The 23,253-nt window shown below is 42.7% G+C and overlaps 1 protein-coding gene across 1 annotated transcript in view; it reads right to left on the reverse strand.

Annotated features, from left to right (window-relative positions):
* The window catches only part of Arid1b (AT rich interactive domain 1B (SWI1-like)), a 285,019-nt gene that overhangs the window by 86,228 nt on the left and 175,538 nt on the right, over window positions 1-23,253 (reverse strand). Inside the window, exon 4 of the mRNA XM_013026992.1 lies at window positions 11,417-11,660. Coding sequence (XP_012882446.1) covers window positions 11,417-11,660 — 244 coding nt within the window. The remainder of the gene's footprint in view (window positions 1-11,416; window positions 11,661-23,253) is intronic.

The following is a 23,253-nucleotide window of genomic DNA, read 5'->3' on the forward strand; positions in this document are numbered from 1 at the left end:
CACTGGAGGGGAAAAGTTTTGTAAGTGATTAATTTTAAGGGCTGAAGGTATGGTTCAACGGCAGCAAGCCTTTCTCTGCCCAAACAGAATAAAAACGTAACCAATTTCAGAACTTTCTTTCCTTGGATTTCTGTGTTTTCCTAAGAGAACAGAATTCTCCAGTTTGATTACCTACACCAAATGCTCTGCTAGCCAGGTGCTGTGCTCAATGGGCGATGAAGAGGAGGGCTACTATTCCCACCCCAACGGCGCACCATTTCCCAGGCAGCTGGAGGGGTCCTTGGGGACTTGGTGAAGGGAAATAGACTTTCGGTGGGGCTTGAAGGATAAGTAGGAGCGTTCTAGGCTGGTAACAGGTGGATGGCTGCTCCAAGGCAAAGGAGAACTGTGCTGTTCTTAATTCGCTGTGTGGGCAGAGATCTTGTCAAAGGCTTAGTCAGTGGTATCGAGATTGGGAATCCTGAGCTAGTCTCCATCTTACAGGAAAGAAGAAAGGCAAGGTGAGAAGAAAAAGAAAAAGGAAGAGACGAATGAAAGCACTATACACTGAGGTTCAGTTCTTTAAAAAATATGACATCCTCTTTTTTTTTTTTGGTAGAAGCATATAAATGAATGATGTTTGGATTTGGTGTGAAATCTGTGAAAAGAAGGAAGGGGTTGGGCCTGAGAATGCAACAGCATCTCTTCACTTCCGAGACATCACTTCCAACTGAGCACACACAGTATAACCTAGAAAAGTTAGGACAAACTGGCAATGTGCTGTACATGGATGAGCCACCTGTCTGTAAGCTTTTATGTTCTTAATAACTAAAAGAGCTCCACCAAGAGTCACACACAGGGCGCTGGGGGCAGGGTGCTGGCTGACACAGGCGGCCTGCCACACTCTACAGCCATTCTCCCCCCACTGCTTTTCCCATACATCTCTGTATACTTCAGAACTCTCTGGTGATTTTTCAACTTCAAGTTGAGAAGAGTTTTTAGAAAGTATTGATGAGGAGCTGGGCGCAGGCTGAGATCTGAGGATCGTGGTTCAAGGCCAGCCCAGGTAGGAAAGTCTGTAAGACTCTTATCTTCAATAAACCACCAGAAAACCGGAAGTGGTGCTGTGGCTCAAGTGGTAGAGATAGCACCCAGGCTGAGTTCAAGCCCCACAACCGACACCACACATACACACACACACACACACACACACACACACAAAAGAGTAAATTATTGATGATGGACACTTCTGGAGCATCTCTTAGATACTCTAATGTTCAGAATCACTGTTGTTCTAGGCCAGAAAGTGGGCGTGGGGCCTGCAATCTGCTGCTACAGCCCTCCAGGGGATTCTAATGCAGGCTACGCACCTGTAGCATCTCATCTAAAACCCTAATGACTGACAAGTTGGCAACTCCACTGAAATAATGCCTTTATACCCAAGTTCTTACATTTACCTGCCTGTTCAAAATGTCCCTTAGGATGGACAGTCAGTAAGAATGTCTAGTTTAACCCCTCTAGTTAAACCCCAATGCTGGCTTTCCCTTCACCATGTGCTCTTCATCTAATGCTACACAGTCATAGTTCACCAATGTCTTCAGCCAAGACTTCTGCCCTACCAGTGCGGTGTGCACATCCAGCCATGCCAACCTTGCATGGGCTCCTGCTTATGCCCTTACCCCCCTGAGCACTCACTACCTCATACCTGGAACACTCCCCTAGAACCAACACCAATCCTGCCATCCCAAATCTGCTCAGCCTTCCAGTGGTTTCCCATTATAGCAAAAATGAAGTTCTAAATCCTGAGCATAACTACACTGCAGGTCCTGCATCGGGGCCCTTTACCCAGCAGGGATGCACCTCAAGACCCTGGTACAGCCTGAACCTCAGCCAATAGTAAGGCTACACATATACATATGTATACATATATTATCTGTGTGTGTATATATATATATATATATGTGTACTACATATATCTACAATAAAGTTTTATCTACAAATTAGGCACAGTAAGAGATTAACAATAAAGCAGAATTACAATGCATTATAATAACAAAAATGTGTATGAATGTGATCTCTGTTGAAACCCAATTTTTAGTTTTGAGCACGTACAGGTTTTCACTTCATCATCCTGCCACACTGCCATGGGAGCCAGCGTTAACCTGTCCTTCTGTCACTTATATGCTGGCGACTCCTTGCACTTTTATGGGTAGGTGCTGGGTGTCTGAAGACTTGCGGGCAGCATCTTTCCCCTTGCTCAGCTTCGAGCCTGCCGTTCCTCATGTCCTCTCTGGCAGAGCCCACTCCACTCCTGAGCGCTGTGAGCAGCCTGCCCAGAGGCTGCGTTCGTTTCCGGCAATCTCTTGCCAGTCTTTGTACAGGCCCAGGGCTTCCTGTCGCTCAGTGTTTTTCTTCGTTGGCTCCTACAACACATCTTAGCCATCTCAGCATACATAGCTTTCCTTTCTGTAGTAACTGACAACTTTCACTTTTCACTTAGAGAACTGCTTTAGGGCTTCTACTCGGCATATTGGAATTGCCAGCATCAAATTTCAGGGCCATTAATAACCAAACTGAACTCAAGATACTGACAGGAGCTCTGCTAACCAAAGGCAGTGAACGGCAGGACGCACACAGGGTGAACGTAAAGGAGAGATGAAGCCCACTCCTTGAGCACAGCAGCACGGGGAGAGATTCCGCTGGGCTACTCACAACGCTGCACAGTTTAGCTTGCGGACTGTTTCTGGGGTGTCCATCTCGTATTCTTGGACCACAGCTGGCCACAGAGAACTGAAACCTCAGAGAGCAAAGCCCGGGTAAGACACAACAGCTGTATTAGCTACTCCAGTCTCACTGGCCACCTGCTCTGCCGCCGCTCGTTCCCCCGCAGCTCCAGCCCCACACCTTCCTTGTGACCCCACTCCTCCCAGCCTCAGGGCTGACTCAGCGGTTCCACCTGCTCTGCCTGTCACTGCTTCCCTAGACCCTCGCACGGCCTGCTCCTGCCCTTCCTCCACTCCTTTTGTTTAAACAGCAATTTCTAACCATTGCTATCTAAAGTAGCAGCTTGGGTTTTCCACTAACAATCCTTGAAAATAAAGCGAAAACTTCTAGTGCACTTCTTGTTTTTCTCATTAGAACTTAAACTTCCTGCGGATTGGCCACTGGGAGCTCATGTTCAGTGCACTCTCCCCAGGTCCTAGAAATGTGCCTGCAAGCCTAATTTGCTTCGCTAAGGAATGAAACACTAAGAAGGGAAGAGCAACTGGGTTAGCTGGCCTTCCACTGGGTGTCACCTGCTATCTGCAACAGTCAAAGTGAAAGATACTTTCCTAAAAATTCTTCAGTGAAGTGATATATCCTCATCTAGCAAGGTCGCTCTCCATGTTCCGCTACGCATATTTAACGCAGTTCGCAAGTACAAATGCTATGTCACTTTCTGTTTGGAAGGGAGAATATCAACATTAACAATCCTGGGTTATATCATTTATAAACATGCAGATGTGGATTATTAAAGATTAATGCATTTTAGGATTGGTGTCGGCATTACGTTTGTCTCATGCCAAAATCAATTCTGTTCTTCATTAGTCAATGACAACCCACATCACCCTGCTATGGAAGAGAAATCAAAGGTGCAAGTGTGAACTGAGAATAAGTGATGAAACTGATTAGTAAGAGACTTAATGGCTATAATCAATCAACACATCATAATAATCCCAGCTCCAGGGTCATCAGAAAATAGGGGAATAAATATAACTTGCTTTTGTTCTGTCCACAGCAATGGCTTTCCCTTTCAGAAAACACACATTAGGAATACCTTGGCACAAACACCATTCCCTTTACCATTTTCCAAAATGTAGCCAAATGGTTGTGCAACTTCTCTCTTTCAGGCTACAATTAGTTCATAAAACATGCACCCTTCAGTTCTGAGCCCTCGAGTCCGCGGCCCATGGCCTGTGCCCACAGCCTCTCACCAGAAGCAGTCCATGGTGGACTCAAGCAGCAAGATTTGGCCAAGAACAGGTCTGGAGGGGAGGCAGTCTCCTCAGCTCCACAAATGAGGGAACAAGCGCCTCTTTAGTCAAGAATGCAAAAGAGCCCTGGAGATGTGTGTGTGCGGCCCTGGGTGAGCAGGTACTCAGTCCTGTCTTGGTGAGAGGCTTTTTTTTTTGGGGTGGTGGTGGTGGTGTGGTCCTGGTCCTAGGGCTTGAACTCATGGCCTGTGCGCTGTCCCAGAGCTTTTGTGCTCAAGGTTAGTGCTCAAGCATTACAGCCACAGCTCTACTTCCAGCTTTTTGGTGGCCAATTGGAGATGTGTCTCACACACTTTCCTGCCTGGGCTGGCTTCCAACCATGATCTTCAGATTTCAGCTCCTGAGTAGCTAGGATTACAGGTGTGAGCCACCGGTGCCAGCAAGCAAGAGACCTTCTTATCCATTCACATAAGCACCAGAAAAAGATGCAGGTAACAGGATCTTTAAAGAGAAGGACACACCTTATACCTAAGCAAGGAGCGTACAACTGGAGAAATTTCTAATGTTGATTCCTGAGGGCAAGAGGAAGAGGAGCAGCAGCAAAGGCTTCATTTGAACTGTCATGGAATGGAAAATGTCCAAGGACACGTGCTACGAGAAAACAAAAGCCTGTCTCCTCCCCATCCCTCACCTTCCAGAATATGCCTTACTGGCCAGGCAGAGGGCACCTTCCCACCTTCAGGGCAGTCTGCAGAATGGGGATGGTGGTTGAGTCTTAGGCTGAAGGAGAAGCTCCGAGTCACGGCCACTTCGACCCAGATGGCACCTACAGAGCGGCACAGCATCTCTCCAGGACAGAACATAGCTCAGCTTTCTTAACTGTTGCTAAGCACCATTTACAAAGGGTGTGGCATTACTTCTATGTACTGGCTAAGTTCTTTGTAGACTACCAAACCGATGCTTTCTGCTGCCACAGATAAAAACAAGGGTATATTAAAGGCATTTTGTGTTTTTAAAAAAAACAACCAAAACAACCTGTTTTGTGTGTATGTTCATTTTGCCATCTTCCTTAGAATAAGCGGTTGCAGGATTTCTACTTCCAGAAAAGCCCAAAAGGAACATGTAATAGCTGTTCTGAAATAAGATTATTAGGTAGGGTAAAATTTCAAATAAAATTTTTTCTTGCCACAGCAAAGCTATGGAAGAGTTTACTAGCTATTCTGCAAGCCAACTGCTTAAAACAAAGGTACATAAATATACCCATAGTTTCCACATAGTTTTAAGATGAGATTTATTAAGAATAACTTAAAAATGGGGAAATGTATTTCTTTAGGATGTTAGGTTTCAGGCTTTAAAAATCTAGGAAAATGTAAAAGAGATACAGGCTTGCATACTCTGGTTCATGTTGTAGGTACTAATCTTGACAAATGACACCAGGAACTCTCATTTCCTCTCACTAAAACCCTTCCTGCTCACTCTGGTCCGTGACTAACTCCTTGCTGCGATTCATCTTTCTCCTTCCCTTTATAGCATTCTTCCAGATCTGCTTGTCTGCATGTCAAATTAAGCAAGAAAATTAGTGTTTTGGCCAGAATATCTTCTTGTTGGTATCTGCAGTTGTATCAGCTCATATAGAAATCTCCTTAGCATCCTTCTGCGCAGAGGGTATGAAAAACATGGGGGGAAGGGAGGCGGAGAGGACTCTAAATATACAAGGAGTTATTTCCAGATTTAATTAAATGAACCACCAACCCTTCCCAGAAGTGGTGTTTCCATTGTCTGAGGGTATAGATTGCTCGTGGTGAGCTTGTATGCTGGATGCATGTATTGCTGTGTAGGAATGGGCGTGCCAAGGCTTTGGAGATGCAGCATAATGGGGCCAGCAACAGCCAAGCCTCTCCAGCCTCCACTGTGAGGCCTTCTGAAGCCCAGAATCTGCAGGCATTTGCAAGGCAGAAGTCTGTGCTAGTGAGGGGCTTCTGGAAGTCCCTTGGGCAAGAAACATCTGCGCAGGGGTGTAATGGCTGGGGGAAAGGGAAGGAGAGCCTGTAGAGAACAGAGGTCCCACAGAAAGAGGGGAGCAGAGAGGGAGACTCCTGAGAGATGCATGAAAGATTCCTCTCAATCTAGCCATTCTTCCACCATCTCTGAGCTCCTAGCCCCACTTTACCCGCCCCTCGCTCTTGTTCAGCAAGCAGTCAGTCTGCGGGAAGGTGGGTGAGCCACTTCAAATGGCAAAGCACAAGCACACAGCACAGCTTATATGACTGTATAAAAAGTTGCTTTCCGTTCATGCTTATGCTGCGCTGCGTTGGCTCTGACTGATGGCTAGGATGGTGAGCCTTTGCCTGGTCTCCCTATAATACCAGAAGTCTACAACAGTGGCTAGGAAAACAATGTCCATTTGGTGCAGCCCTAATGAGAATGCCTACCTGTATTTTTGGTCCTAAACCTATTCTCATCAGTGGTCTTCTGTGGTCATATGGAAATGACTTAACTTGACCAAAAGCTGGACTTGGTATACATGCCCTCTTCCTCCCCCCCGCCCCCGCAAAAAAAAAATCCCCCAAACAAGAAAACACAATTCAAGAATTCTCAGCTCCCACCCTTAGATATTCATCAACAAAACCGATTGACTATCACCAGCAGTCTAAACACTCAAGGCTTTCTTTTTTTTTTTTTGGTCGGTCGTGGGGCTTGAACTCTGGGCCTGGGCGCTGTCCTTCAGCTCAAGGCGAGCACTCTACCACTTGAGCTACAGCGCCACTTCCAACACTCAAGGCTTTCTAAGCCTGATCATGTGCAAGTGGTCAAGCACCCCTTCCCACTAATTTTCATCCTCTTAATATTTAACCACTGCTACTTCATTACATGAAAGAAAAGCTGACAAAAGCCTTTGGCCAATGAAGTAAAATAAAAAAAGTTGAACTTATTTCCACTTCTGCTTTGTTAATAATTAGAATGGGTGGGGCTAGGAGGCAAGAAGAGTGGAGTAACATGCACGGACTCAGCAACGTGACATGTTCTCAAGCAGTGCTGAGGAACCAGCCAGGGCTCACTCTGCCCAAAGCGTGGAGTTCTAGGACCTACCCCAAGACATCACAGAGTAAGTACAATGTGATCGGATTGTTTATCAGAAGGGAAAATGTCAGAGTTAACTACACCTGACAATATATATGCTTAATTTAACTTCACACAAAACACATTTTGACACCAATGACAAAAATGGAGATTTTTTACTTTGCTCTCTAAATGCAAATACATGATTATGAAGAGGAGAGAAATGAAGAGACAATAAGTAAAAAACAAGGTAATTTAAAATGGCACTAGGCAAGACACATGCTTGTCTCTGTTCTCAGTGCTTGGGTAGAGTGCATGACCTGAGCTGGATTACTGACCTCTCACTACATCTGTGGTGCAGGGCCCAGTGATGGGCATGCAAAGAGAGCATTCAACTTCCATCCTGCTGTTCAAGACTGCTCTGAGTGTAGGCTGTGGCAGGGCCAGCGCTCTGCCATCTCTCAGTACTTGATCCAGGACGCTCACCATATTTGTGAGGCACACGATGATAGGCTAAAGGCAGTGGGCAGAGGACCAGTTTCCCAGGTAACAATCAAAATCGGTTGGGATGGTTTGTTGGGCTTCATTTATCTACTGCTGACGCTTTTTATCAACTGTCATTTCATTTACCGAAGAAGAAGAATTGCTCTTTCCCAACAAATCCTGGGAAAGCAACACAAGAAAGAACCCCCAAACACCCTGACTTCACCTCATCCTAGCTACCAGCTGGGATGTGTTTGTTTTGAAGAGACTCAAAGTACCAATCTGGGACACAGGCAAGATACAGTGGGAGGAAATGGGACAAAATCAAGTGTGTGTGTGTGTGTGTGTGCGTGTGCGCGCGCGCGTGTGTGTGTTGGGGCTAGTGATGGGGATGAGAGGAGGGAGGAGTAGGAAAAAAAATGCTACACATTAACAATAAAGAGAAATTTCAAACCAGTACTCATGAAGCAACAGTTGGAGAACCATGCGACACCCTAATGTGTGACTTCACAGGTATGTATATACCCAAACCAAAGGAAAGGAGATAGGTATTATCTCAGCATCCAGTGCATAATGAGCAAGATTTAAACAGAAGGAGTAGAGATGGGAAAAGATGGAAGTACATGAGCCTAATTATTTCCTAAAAGAAGATCTATCTGCATTTAAAGTAAACAGAAGTTAAAAAACAACAACACAAAAAAAGTATCAACCTTTTAACCAACTCTAAAGTGCAGTTTATTATCTATGACCAAATTCATACAAACACATAGATGGCATAGGTTAAAAACCTTAATATACCTAATAGTTCCTAGACAACAAAGATATGGATCTTAGGGAAAGATTAATTGAAAAAGAGAGGAAGGGACCATATCTAAATAAGCTAAATAAAAGGAAATAGAAAGCAGTAATTATTTAGAATAAGTCTTTTTTTTTTTGAGACAGTGTCTCACTATGTACCAAGGTTAGATTCAAATTTCTTGCCAGAGTCTTTCAATTGCTAGGATTGCAAGTGTGTGCCACCATACGAGACAGCCTGTCATGATTTTAAAAGAAACCTCAAATCTCACTAATACAGAATCATACCAAATTCAGTAAGTTTCTAGCAAAACCTTTAGGTTTGAGGCCTGGGAATATAAGGTCACTGGCAGAGGGTTTGCCTGGGGTTCATCGGCAGTACTGTAAACCATCAACCAACCATCTAATCAGCCAATCAACCAACCAAAAAAATAGCTGAATAACCCTAAACTTAGCTGGGGAAAGAGAGAGAGGAGGCAACAGTGAAACTAGCTATGAACAGTGCAGTGAGGGCAAATGTGGGCCCTGAGCATGAGCCCTGCTAACAAGTTTATAACACTCACATGATGCTTTCACCAACATTTGAGAGAGCTGATGAACACACACACACACACACACACACACACACACACACATTTGAGAGAGCTGATTTACACACACACACACACACACACACACACACACACACACACACACACACACCCGTGCTGGCAATTGAACCCAGGTCCTTGCTCATGCTCTGAAAGTGTCCTATCACTGAGCTATATTCACAACCTTCAGGTTTTTGATAGGGTCTTGCTATTTATCCCATGTTGGCCTTGAACGCATGATCCTTCTGCCTTAGCCTCCTGAGTGCTGGCATGTACTATCATGCCAAAATGAAAGCACTTTTGATCAAATGGAACGTAATGATACAAAAGCCTTTGCCTTCTCTTCTGTGCCCATACCTGTAGTTCCTAGGAAGGGGAATTCCACTTAATTTTAGCTTCCCCAAGCCACAACTGAACACTAGTATTTGATCAATTAAATCTGCTGGGTTACCAAGGTCATGTGTCCTAAGTGAATTCTATTGTGAGACTCTGTGTGCTATAGTCCACTAAAGTCCAATCAATAAAAACAGATGCTTAGAAATCTCTATTTGGAATGATAAAGATACTTTCAACTACCATTCCAGGGTTTTAAGTTAAAAAAAAATAAAATGTCTTTAGGCCTCCAAAAATTTGTGGTGCAGGTATTAATTTATGTCTTTCTGACCCAGTTCACAAGGGAAGTAGGAGCTGTCCTTTGTGGAATATAGTATTTTATGTATAACTTTGCAGCACTTAGATAGGTAACACCTCAAAAGCCATCTGACTACCAAGTATTGCTTTCAAAATTCTAGAGTAAGGAGCAGTCTTAGTATTGATGCTATTAAGCCCAGGAAATCCAGGTTTTACCGCTACCCTTATTAAGACAAAGAAATATGTTTCAAAGAAAGGTAACATTAAAATGCCTTAAGCAAAATACATTATAACTACAGCTATATTTAAATTATGAAAGAATCTTAGAAATGTAACATTGGGTTTAGAAAAAAAGGAAAGATATAGCACAGCACATAGAGTGTGACTAGGAAAGTATCTCCTAATTTTTTTTTGTTTTTGTCAGTCATGGGGCTTGAACTCTAGGCCTGGGCACTATCCCTGAGCTCTTCATTTCAAGGCGAGCGCTCTACCACTTGAGCCACAGCGCCACTTCCGGTTTTCTGGTGGTTAATTGGAGGTAAGAGTCTCACAAAGTTTCCTGATGGGGTGCCTTCGAACCATGAGCCTCAGATCTCAACCTCCAGAGTAGATAGGATTACAGGCGTGAGCCACTGGCAGTATTTCCTAATTTATCCAGGCCCTTCCTAGTTTATGTGTGTTGTCATACTATAATGAACAGTAGCTTGTCTTGACATGGGAATAATATTAGTCATCTGAAATAGGGTAAATAAATGACATATACTCTACAAATATTTGTGAAGCAATTCTAAAACGATCACCCAAAAAGTCACAAAAAAATATAGACTGGGGGTAGAAATAGGTCTTGGGATAAGGAAGAAACATATATGTGATACAAAAGCATACAATTCTTAAAAATGGATGGTGGGTCAATGAATTATTTGATAGTTAATGCTTTCTATTTAGCACACTGTATATGTTCACATATAATGCTTCAGGATATATTATAAATAGTCGATCATCAACATTTTATAAAAATATAAAGGGGTAAAGTGTAAAAAGAGGTAAAAATACTACCTATGCTTGAGAGGAAAAAACAAATAATAAAAAAATGAATTAGCAACTCAATATCTATTCAGATACGGTGTTAGGAAGTGGTTTTTGACAGTCACCTATACCACGTTAGCAAAAGTTGCAGAAAAATTTACAGATAAGGAGCTGGAAGGTCGGCTCAGTGGTAAAGCGGCTTCTTAGCAAGGGCCAGGCCAAATCCAACCCCAGTACTACAAAAATCAATAAAACAAAAACAACACATTTCATAGTTTAGTGGTATAGTAAGACCAGTTATTTGTTGGGTCTGAATGGATGACATTAGGTATGAGGATGACATTTTTTTTTTTAAGGAAGAAGTAACAGGAAGATGTATGACAAAAGTAAACCCTGAAACCAGAGTTAGCTACACTGTGAACTCCACGGAGCAGAAAGGGCCGTGAGCTTAGGCCTGAATGTGTTCAGGAGTCAGTCAGTATGACTGGAATCAGACACAGACAAGCGTAACTTATATACAAGTTTTAGAAAGCAAATGCTACTGTAAATATTGACTAGAACCATAAAGCAAATTCAATACCAGTCAACAATCTCAATTGAGTGCACTAATCATCCCAGGATCTCACTGAACAGAATTATTACATGATGTAGCCAGAATAAATCCCTTTTGTTTCTGAACACTGAAAGTATAGTTGGTGGTTATTTTGTTAAATGAGAGGTTGTGCCGTTTGTGGGTTCTCTATGGGGCCCAGATGCCAGTTATTTTGTCCAGTATGCAGTCAGTTCTTTTATAGCAAGTGGCTCCACCACAAAGAAGTGGAATGAGACAGATGAACGTCTTCATAACAGAGGAAGTGTAGTGACTAAGGTAGCGGATACCTGGAATACTTGCAGGAGAAATCGGGCCCGAGCGTGACTGGTTACTTCCTACGGGAGAGCCCACAGGAGAGGGGGACGGGCCTCCCGGGATGCTGGAGAGGTGGGGTGAGGCGTGTGGAGAGAAGGGCGACTGCGCGGGGTTGCTCTGGTCCCCTTGACTACTCGTAGACCCAGAGGCACTGACTGCTGAGCTCAACGTTGCTTCCGTTCCCGTGGGGAGGTCATCGATAGAGCCGGACAGGTCCTGAGGGAAACAAAGAAAAGGCATGCATTCAAAGAGCCATACATATTTGGACCAAAATGAACTCAAACCGTGACTTGAAAACGGTAATTTCAGCCCCCTTTCAGAGTAAGTTTCTGGAATAATGCCAAAGAGTTGCAGTGTGACCCTATTTATTAAACGTTACTACGTTTACTCATGGGGTGAACTTGTAAGATCTGGCATCTCCTGAAGAAAAAAAAAAAAGGAAGTGGCCCCTGTCCTTCATAAAGTCATCCCTGCATGCTTTCTTCCACTGTCAGCACCAAGTCCGTCCAACCTGTCCACAGTGCGGTCCAGCAGCCCTCGGTGGGTGACTGCCTGTCCCACAGGACTTCAGTAAGATAAAGAGCTACAGGCTTTACAACTCGATAATGGGAGTCTCAATTTCAAACTGACAATGTAATCTAACAATAGTAAAAATTTTAACCAAACTTTCTGATGAGAAATGCTTCCATTTAAAATAATTTCAAAGTGCCATTCTATGAAATAATAGTGTTTGTATATTTATGATACACAATCCCTTTGAAGTTATGTTGGCAGAAAGAAGTCTGAATGTTATACCTTTTGCCATCTAACGTGATCACAACACCCTCTAGACCTGTGATTAAAAGCTCCACTTGACAGATCACAAAGCTCAAGCTCAAAGGGAATGCTGAAAGTTACACTACTGAGGGCAGAAAATAGAGGGAAGGTGAAAAAGAGGAGGGGTGAATGGTCTCCTGCCCCTCCCCACTCATCTACAAAGGAGACTACTAGCAACAAATGCTCCCTCACTGAAAGGCCCGCTACAGTAACCTCTAAAAGTGACGGAACAGTATAAAAATGCTTATCTGTTGTTGTTAGAGTAAATACTTTATTTTTAAAATAGATGATCATTACAGAAGACTTGCCAACAACAAAGCAGTTTAGAATCTAATGCATCTTGATCTCTATCATCTCTTTCACTGTTCTCCCCTTTCTCTCCCACCTCCACCCTCCCCCTTTTACTTGTTTTAAGAATTTTGTGAGTGCATACCTCCCTCTTCCTCTCTTCAGTCCTCCACCCCTCCACCGGCCTTCTTGACCTTCCCAGCACCTGTTTCCTGGTGTTTATTTTGTTGGACTGTGAGTTAGCCTTTCTAAGGAATTATGGTGTTTGAGTTCTGCCCTGAATCTATCATATTTTGGCTAAGGCATCTGTGTACACTTGCATAACACCTTGAAGTGTTTACTTATATATTTATAAATTAATTCTAGCTTCCACATAAGAGAAAAAAGGCTTTCTTTGTTCTCTCTGGGCCTCTAATCTAGGACAAAATAGTGCAAAGTGGAAACCGAAGTGCCTGGCTATGCTACTATCTACAGAGCATATTTAGCCCTAAGAGGTACCTTCTACTCATTCAGCTTTACTAAGGATTAACTTTGTTTACTGTGAGATCTTTTGAAACTTGGACTTTCAAAGCTGGTGAAGGAAGATGTTTTGGGTTCTAAGAATAAATCTCGCCCCAAGAGTGTGAACAAGGCAAGGTATAATAAGCTGGTGAGAATGGATGCCAAAAATGTCACAGAGCAACTCTGGATTAGGATCCCAGTCCCTTAGACAGGAAGCAGTCCACTGATATCTGTTCTAACATATGAATAACATTTTTAAAACAAAGAAATTATCTGTGATAAAATATAATTCTAAAATAGAGCCAAAAATCTTAACGTTACAGGAACAATGTCTGTTAAGAAGAACAGGCTTTCTAGAGCCAGGTGCAGTGGGCTCATATCTATAATGCTGGTTACTTGGATGGCAGAGACTAGGAGGATCACAGTTGGAGGCCAACCTGGGCAAAAAGCTAGTAAGATCCAATTTCAATCAACAAAGCTGGTGTAGGCAGTAGTGTATGCCTGTCATCCTACCTATGCAGGAAGCATAAGTGGGTGGGTTAGGGTTCGGGGGAAAATGTAAGACCTGATTCAAAAACTGAAAAAGTAAAAAGGCTAAGAACTTGGCTTAAGTGGTAGAGTGCCTGCTTAGCAAGTTCAATCCACAGCAAACCCCCACTCCCCCCATATGCCTAAGTGAAATAAAGAGTAATCTTTAAATCTAATAATTGTGATTATGAGAAACAAACTAATATTAGCAGGACAGACTGAAAACATCACACCTGGGAAAAGTATAATCAAATCTCTAGAGTAAAATGAGTGAATATGAACCAGGTTTCTCAGAGTTGACAAACACAAACATTCCTTTTCTAGATATATAAGATGCATGGTTTTGTACATACTGAGGTGGTAGCAAGAATTTGTATATAACTTGATTACTCGTTTCAATGGTAGTTCCATTTAGACATCTTAAGCTGAATATAATTTTTGTGAAGTCAAGTGAAAATAAAAGGTTATTAAAGTCTGAAACAAGCACCATGCAGCAGATAAAGTCACACTTTGTAACCAAGACAATCATCAGAGTTCCTCAAAACAGAAGTTAGGCTAACAGATGTGTGTGTGTGCACGTGCACACATGCGTGCGCATGTGTGATGCACACATATCCATGTGCTCAAAGAGTAAATCAAGGCCCTTTCTACTTCCCCTCTCTCCAGGCTAGGGGCTCACTTGTCACATGCATAGGCTCAGAGCTGGATGGGAGTGGGTGGGGAGGGAAGAGGACTTAGATGAGGTCTGTCTCTTCAGTGTCTGTCTCCTGAGCATTTCATCATTGACTCTTGAGCCTGCAGAGGGATGCACCTGAAAAGCTCTTTAAAGCAGGGCAAGACCATCCATGGCCTGCAGGCTAAACTTTCCCCGCCCCCACACTGGCAGTATGGGGGTTGGAACTCAAGGCCTCACACCTGCTAGGCAGGTGCTTTACCACCGAAGCCAAGCCCATCCTTTTATGCTTTTGTTATTATTTCAAATTGGGCCTCCTGTTTATGCCAGGAAGTGAGTGACCTGTCCTGCAATCCTTCTATTTAACTCTCCAGGTAGCTGGACTTTATGGTTCCAGGTAGTCTTGAGAATGTTTTGCTCCAGTTGGTTTCAAATCATGACTCTACTCATCTGCTTCCTGGGTAGCAAGTTAAAAGCCACCATACCCAGTGACATACATACTCTTTGTTTATCTCAGAAGTCACACATTTTTAAACGTTATTTTGTGACCTTCAAAACTTGACCGCCTCTACTGCATCTCATGGAACAAGTCACAGCCATTCCCTAGCACAGTAATGGCTGCTCTGAGCAATGGCGGAGCAGAGACAGAGACCATGCGGCCCAGTAGCTGGGCCATTCACTCTCTGGCCCTGACAAGAAAACATTGCTGACCCTGACTGAATGAACCATGCATGCCGGTGTCTCCCTTGTTACTTCTGCCTCTTTGCTGGGGAAACTCTGAACCTAGAAAGACTTCACTGGAACCGCACCAACACCTCACCACATATGGTGATTGGTACAAACTTTACCAAGAACAGGAACTGAGCCCATTACTATAACTGCATGAAAGTATGGAGTGAGAGCCAGTCAGATGTAGATCTACTTTATCGGGAATGAACCTCCTGTGAGGATGGAGAGTACCCCAATTAGCTAGATGCTCTCAAAAAGTCTAAGCAGTGGGAATATGAGGAAAGAGGGCCAGGCAACCAAAAATAAATTTGGTTGATAGCTAGATAACATAACCATTTTCTATTACATTAACTAAGAAATTAAATATAGATAAAACAATACATGTTCAGTTTTTAAGAAACTTCAATTTAAAATAAGTTTATGCAAGTCTTTCTTCACATAAAACAAAATGTTACTTTGAAAATTTTCTAATTGTATGATTTACATATTCCTTCCCCATACTCCCATAAAACTCTACGTGATGGTTGAAAAAATAACATAGATGGGTGTTAGGAGAGCCTCATCCAAGGTGTAAAGGTATCAAAAAACATTTCTGTTATTCAACAAGCTGAGCAAGAAGAAACTATCAAGAGGAAAATATAAAAATGGTGGCTTTCTTCGCGTTCACAAGTCATCAGAATTTCAGCGCTGACTAGACCTTAGTGTAACAGAAGAGTAATAAAAAGATATAATTTTTATATTACTTTTATATACACGTAACTTTTATATGTAAATTATATGGAAATATTTCTGCCCTGCAGATACTTGGGGTATCCAGGAGTAGAGCTATCTTAAAGCATGCTAATAAAAGAAGGTCAACAGTGGTTTAAGCATTCAGCCTAGTTAACAAAGAAGCCCTGTGACTAATACTCCCCTGGAGGACAGTTTAGTCAGCAGGGCACCAGGTCTCTTCTTCTTTTGTAAGTACTATCAGATCTATGATGCTTGTAAAGAACAGAGAGGCGTCCCTGCATCTCATTCCAGCCAGGCACCTTGAAGCCACAGTGTCTCCATTTATCTTACAGGGAAGCTGGCAGGGAGGAAGGGCAGCCAGGACTCTTGGGGTGGCAGCCTCGTGTGCCACACCATTCTTCAAGGCAGCGACGTCATGGGCTCGTGCACAGTAACCGTTTTGTTTTCATGCTTTGATTTGGTGAAAAGCTGCTTGCCACACTGGAGTTTCTATATCTGCCGCCACTCAGAATACCAAGTGACTTCCATTATTGCAGACTTACTTTTTTTTTTAATCACCATCTCAAAAACAAACAAACAAACAAACAACACCCCCAACAAAACTATTTTATTCTAAAATCTATTTTATCTTCATAAGGACTTTCCCTCTGCAACTCTTACCCTTTTATCCCTCTGTCCCTCTAACTCAAGGGGCAAGTAAAAAGTCTTAACTGGGTACAGAATGGCATGCAACCTGAGAGCATCAGGTACAGGGAAGAGAAACGTCAGTGTTGGTGGTCCCAGTGGGGAGGGGGGGGGCAGGGCCGGGGCAGAGGAGGAATGTCCCACAAAGAAGCAGGCAGCAAGAATGAAGATTGGCATGCAAATATAAATATGCTCTCACCTAGATGCTGCGTCTGAACTTTCCTGGAGATATTTTACATTAAATACACTATGACCACTACATCAAAAGACATCTTTGGCTTTGATGGTATTCAGTTTAGCATAAATTGGAGTAAATGATAAATTCCGTCAATACCAGTAATGTTTTACTGTCTTGAAGTACTGGGAATATGTTAGAAAATTTGGCTCCCTTGCTTAATTAAATAGGTAGATTTCTAAAAAGAGAAAATGAACTTCCAAATACCTGAAGTCACAGTCCTTGGTGCAATTAGCTGGCGGTGTGGATGGGCACTCCGGAAGCTGCCCTGTGCTGAGCCGCGTGGGCAGCTACTGCTCAGGGGAGCCCCCGGAAAGGGGGGGCAGTAAACAGGAGATATTTCAATCAATGGCATGAGCACGGTTCTCTAGTTTCAGAGTTTTAATAAGATGCAGTTAGTGAATTCTCACTTTGACTTCCCATGGGTTAAAATGTCAGTTTGTGCATCTTCAAAAAGTCTCTTCATCATCACTGAATCAGAGATGCTCCTTTCTAGAATAATGAGTGTGAAATGTAGGCATGGATTCTCTTTTGTCCATGTATGATTTTTCTTAACTTCTTTAACTTTCTATTCTTTTTCTGTTTTCAGTGACGCTAGGCCTTAAAGTCAGGACCTCACGTTTGCTAGGAGGAGAGTGTGTCCTCCTTTCACACTGGCTATGTGAGCTAAGGTCTTTCTTTATTGCCCAGCTGTCCTACACTGCCATCCTCTACTTGTGCTTCTCCTTGCTGCTGCGGTGGCAGGTCCTCCACCGTCTGCTCAGCACAGCCATCGACTGGAACGAGGTCTTATGAGCAGGAGTCCCTGTGCTACGCTGCCGTGTAGTGAGGATGACAAGCTTGTGCACCCAGTTTATGCCTTGACTCTCTTGAGAGCGATCCCATTACCAGGTATGGGGTAGAAAGGAGAAATGTATAGGAAAATGTCACCAAGTTCATAAGCTTTATAGGTAAATACAGTCACAAATACCACACAGTCTAGTACATGTGAATATTTAACAATATTTACCACAGAACTAGTGAACACTACCAAACTAGCTATTAAAATAGTAATGAATTCTCCTATTTCCAACCATCATCCCAGGAGGTCAAATACACAGCCTTATAGCTCCTATAAGACTGTAACGACCACTCCATACCTTCACATCTTATTTTGGAATGTTCTTTTAGAAAAACGACCCAAAGTATTCCTTGAAATTGATATTAGGAATGAGCTAATAATTTCATTGACACATGAAAGAAAAACTTCAGAGCAATGATTTAATTTTGGTGATGTTTCTAGACTTCTTAGTACAAACCTATGTTATAACACTGCATTTCAAAATACCCATACAAGTTCCTGCTGTTCTCATTTGTCTAGATGGCAAATACATTGGAAGCCTACACTTCCTGTCTAGATGAGTACAACTCAGATACCAGGATTCCACAAAGACAATCCTTCAAACACTAATTTTCAGGCCTCAAGGTATTCCCTTTTCAAGTTATATTTGTCTCACTTTTAAATTTAAACCTTTCCAAAATATTTCTTCATTAATTTGACAATATACACAACCACAGTTTATGAGGTCAATGGAAAAATGTTCGGTGTGAAATTAAAAATAGTCTCAAGTTTCACAAATGTTAAAGCTGTAGCCAATAACTAGGGATAATACAAAAAAATTTATGAGTCAAAATTCATTTTCTGAGAGGGAACTAAGAACCACTCTTTGGGAAATGACTTTCACCTGATTCATCGCATCTGCTCTCAAGCAAGATTCCATTATGGGTAATTCTCACTTTTAGGGGACATTCACATGATATTTAGCTAAACTGCCACTTTTCAAAAGCAAGATTCAGCTAAGCATGTTATTATACATAAATATTATCATAATGGCTATATTTCATTTGTTTTCAAAATCAGCATCTAAAATAGAAGTTTTCCTCCAGGATCCTTGGGAGGAAGTGCTATGTATGTGGAATGTGCTCTGTGGTGAGCCAGGGGGCGGCTGGAAGTCTGGGTGACAACATCACCTAAGCGGGTTTCCTCATTGCAGGAGCCTCAGGGGTTCCTAAAATACTCCTAGATTTCCACTCTGCCCAGAAGGATCTCTGCTTTTCCACTACTAAGGATGGTCTTCGGAAGCTGTGTAGACTAGAAAGAGAAGCAAACAGGACTTTTTGCCATAGCATGGGGTGTTGACCTTAAAAATAACTTGATAAGAACACTGAGAAATCTGTTTAGGCTGTATGGAATTCGGAACGATGACATTACCTTGCATTACCTTACGGCTCCCAGGACACGCCTTCCAAAGGAGTAACAGTAACGATGGCCAAAATCATTTTAGCAAAGACACTATGACGATTTGGCGGGTCCTGAGAGCCGTGATGTCACATGTAGTTCCTTCCTTGGGCTGATTAAAGCATGTGGTCAGCTGCAGCCTCTCTCCAATCAGAATAGTCTTCACCTGACTCACTGACCAACATGGACAAAATTTATTAGGGCCTTCCTCACCACTTGGTTAAAGCCGAAGTCAATGCTACGAAACTAACACTGATGGCTCCTCTTTATTATTCATTTCAGGAACAATGAATACCATTTTAAAATAAATGATAGCATCTTTGTAAAACGAAACCAAAGGAAGACTATGGAATTAAGGAGGGCACAGAGGCCCCGTCTAAGGTTTGTGGATGGAGCTACAGGGTGGGGAGAAGGAAGAAGGCAGTTTGCACTTGTGTTGACTTCTCATCCTTCAGTTGGCTGGGCCTATGTGGGCTTCTAGTCTAACAGTCATTGTTTCTCAATGAAGAGAGACAAACAGCTAAGTTATGGTAAAAGCAAAAAAGAAAAAAGTCTGTGACTGAGAGGTAAGAGTCAGAACTGTGGTGGCCCATGGAGCAGCGTGTCCCCGGGGATCAGGCCAGGGCCTGGCGGGGGCAGGCCGGGCTTAGAGGGCAGTAAGGCCCTACCATTTGAAATCCAGCTGTGGGAAAAATGAGGCTCAGCCCAGAAGGTAGTGGGGTGTGGGGGGGGAGTAAGTGGGGTGGAGTTGGGGGCCGTGGAGGAGGCCTCACAGATGTGATGCCAAGGAATACAGCAACAGAGTTTCCCATGGTGAATTTTTTTTTTTGTATTCTTACCAAAGATGGAAAAGAGGGCTGGAGGTGTGGATTAAGTGGTAGAGCACCTGCCTAGCACCTGCAAAACCCTGAGTTAAACCCCTGTACTTCCCAAATCCAACAAAATTCAACAAAATTGAACCGAAGAAGGTGGAACAGACTACCAAATAAGAAATGATAAACTTTGCAAGAAAAAAATTATATCCTCAAGAGTTTATGAAAAAGAACAGTTTGAACATGATTGAAATGAAGACATCATTTGAGAATAAATTTTAAAAATGATTTTTAAAAAGTTTTTTTTAGAATTATATGAAATAAGCAAACAACAGGGATGTGTTCTGAACAGTAAGGACCTGAACAATGGTGATCTTTTTTATGACTGTTGTTTGGCTTCGTTTATGGGCTAGTCCTGGGGCTTGAAATCAGGGCTTGGGTGCTGTCTTGAGCTTTTGTGCTCAAGGCCAGCACTCCACCATGTAAGCCAGAGTTTCGTTTCTGGCTTTTCGTTGGTTAATGGAAGATAAGAGTCTCATAGGCTGTCTTGCCTAGGCTGACTTTGAATCCTAATGCTCAGATCCTGGTCTCCTGAGCAGCATGAGCCACTGGCTCCCAGCGCCAGCAATCTTTTTAAACACCCGTGTTCTTTCTAGACTACAATGATTTCTTAAGTCTACATGGCCACCTAGTCATTACATTTCCACACAAGAATCATTGAGCCAGGCACTGATGGCTCACTTCTGTAATCCTAGCTGTTCAGGAGGCTGAGGTCTGGAGTTTGACCATTTAAGGGCAGTCTAGGTGGAGAAGTCTGAGGGACTTCGTCTCCAAAATAAACAGCAAAAAGCAGGGCTAGAGGCAGAGCTCATGGTATGAATACCACCTGAGCAAGGAAGCAAAGCAAGTGGGAAGCCTTGAATTAAACCCTGTTACTGCAAAAAATAAAACTAAGAATAAATCAATGAACAAAATGAGCGGAAAAACCTTAAAACAGCAAAACATTATTGATTTGGATATCTATTCTATTAGAAGATATTTATATAACTAATATATCAGCATTTGCTAATGAGTAACATGCCTTTTAACAGATTCTATTCTAAAGGTGCTGGTAGGAAGTCTCAAGGCATTTAGTTACAAAGGGGAGTCACCTAATGACACCGAAGGGTGGGATTTGGGTTTATGGGTTGGTTCTTTACAAATAAAGTTGTCAGGTATAAATCTATAAATATTAATGACCCATGTGCTCTGAAAGAAAATTGACAAACGAGAAAGGTCTGTAACCATATAAAATTGTGACTTTGTCTACTGATTCCAGTTCTTATCACTGAAAGCATAACATAAATCTCAAGGAAGGAAAAGCCATTAACACCTTTTGTATCTCTCAAGGTAAAAAACTTCACTATTTATCAATGCTAAGCATGTAGAAACTTGAAATAAAACTTAAAAACAAAAAGGCATGAACCCTCAGGAGACATTTATTTCTTCAACAGTATAGCAGAGAAATTCTTTAAAACAGTCAGACCTAAGGAAATGAAAATAAATTAGCAACTTAAGCAAACAATAACAGAGAAATACAACTCACAAATTATATTGAGTCCATACAGAATAAAGAGAAGTTTTGTTTGCAGAAAAACTTTAAACCTTGGTTGTTTTGATGTTTCCTATTCTCTAGAACTACACGAATGTATGTATTTGTTCTACATCCTTCGCCAGGTTTTTAAAGCCTTTTGATTTTGAAATGATGTTGGGCTCTCACAAAAGTGGCATAGGTGGCACTGTGGGTTGCTGGACAACTTTACCTGGCTTTGCTGGTGTTAACGGTACCAGCCTGCCTATCAGTGTCCTCCTCCTGTTTTGACTGTAATCCAGGAAGCCATGTCACAGTGACTTGCTATGTTTTCTCAGCCTCCTCCAGTGTGAAGAAGTCTCACTCTTTCTGTTTTCATAACTGTGACACAGCTGAGGAGTATGGGTGTGGGGAAGAGTCTCCCCGAGTGTGCCACTGCTTGCTATTTGCTCACGATCAGAGCAGGATTACAGCTTTTGGAGAATATGACAAGTGAAGTGTCCTTCGCATGCTGGCACGTGGGTGGGTGTATGGTATCAACGATCTGCCTCTGAACATGTGACTAAGGACCCCAGGGTGAGGTGATTATCTCCTCTGCTGTCCTGGATTCACACAGGGAGCTGCCAGGTTAGTCTCGGGAAGAAGGGGAGCAAGGCCCTGCTTCCGGAGAGCATGTCGGGGAACAGCGAATGTATTGAAAGCTGTGCAAGCGTCCTGCTTCTCTTTCAAGTTTTGTTGACTAGCACTTCATTCATCAGTGGATTTTGCTCACAGCAATTATTACTGTGCTGTTCTAAAGTTGATTTTCTATTCCCCTCATTGATTTGGAATTGCTTGTAAGGAAGAGCTTCCCTTTCTCCACTCATTTTCACATGGTCAAGACAATTATTTCTCATATACATGATTTTTTAAAATGCGTGAGTGCTTTATAATGTAATTAGATGAATCTTATCAACACTAGATAATAGTGGTAATTTAAACTGAGATGTCACCACAATAAAACTCTGAAGAAAGAAAAACATGCTTTATATTACTAAATATATAGGGTAGGAATCTAAATTAGTATAACCATTTTGGACAATAATTTGTCAGCACCACATAAAGCTAAAGATACATTTATAGGATGACCCAGAAATTCCGCATTTAGGTTTCTACATAAGGGGATGTCTACAGGCACAGAAGATCATTTCCATATTGTAACAGGAAAAAAAAAGGAGACGATTTAACTTTTCACGAATATAAATAAATTCAGACACATTCAGAAAGTAGAATGCTGCACAGCAGTGAAGTTGAGCTAACAATATTCACATGAATCTTATAATGATGGTTAAAAACAAAACCAGCAACACAGCTGCTACAGGAAAAAAGGTGAAGGAGAGGAATGAACCAGAAATATGGCAGTGGACATGCCAGGCGAAGAGCAGACTGTATGTGAACAGTGGGAACAACGTGGGGCTCAAGGAGGAGAAACTGACCTTGTGGCAGTCCAAGCCCCCGTCTTTCCACTAGCCAGGAGCTCGCCTCCACAGCCCATGGTAATGTCTACCCTGACCTCTTACAGCACGCGGCTGAGCTGCGTGGCTCCTGGAGTTACCACCCGGCCATTTAGCTCCTGTAGAGCTCCTCTAATGGAGCCTCAAGGAACCATTAGCTCAGGCCACAGCACACACTCTGGGCTAAGACATCCAAGTCCTGGCATTGTTTTTTGCTGTTTACTGTAGTCAGGCAACCTTTCTGTCCTTTCCCCCTGGATAACGTGGGAGAGAGGTTGTGCATGTGCACGCCCACCTCTCGCTGGAAGAAGACCCCAGTGTGGGTAACAGAGCACCCCGGGCAGCCCCAGCTGGCTGGAGGAGCAGGGAAAGGAGAGCAATGTGTCACCCTAGGACATTTTCCTAATTCCAGGGAGACAAGCAGTTTCCATAGGCCCTCAGCAAAGAGCTGGCCAAGTACAGGGACCAGG

The sequence above is a fragment of the Dipodomys ordii genome, unplaced genomic scaffold, assembly GCF_000151885.1.
Source record: "Dipodomys ordii isolate 6190 unplaced genomic scaffold, Dord_2.0 Scaffold98, whole genome shotgun sequence".
In the NCBI taxonomy this organism is placed as follows: Eukaryota; Metazoa; Chordata; class Mammalia; order Rodentia; family Heteromyidae; genus Dipodomys; species Dipodomys ordii.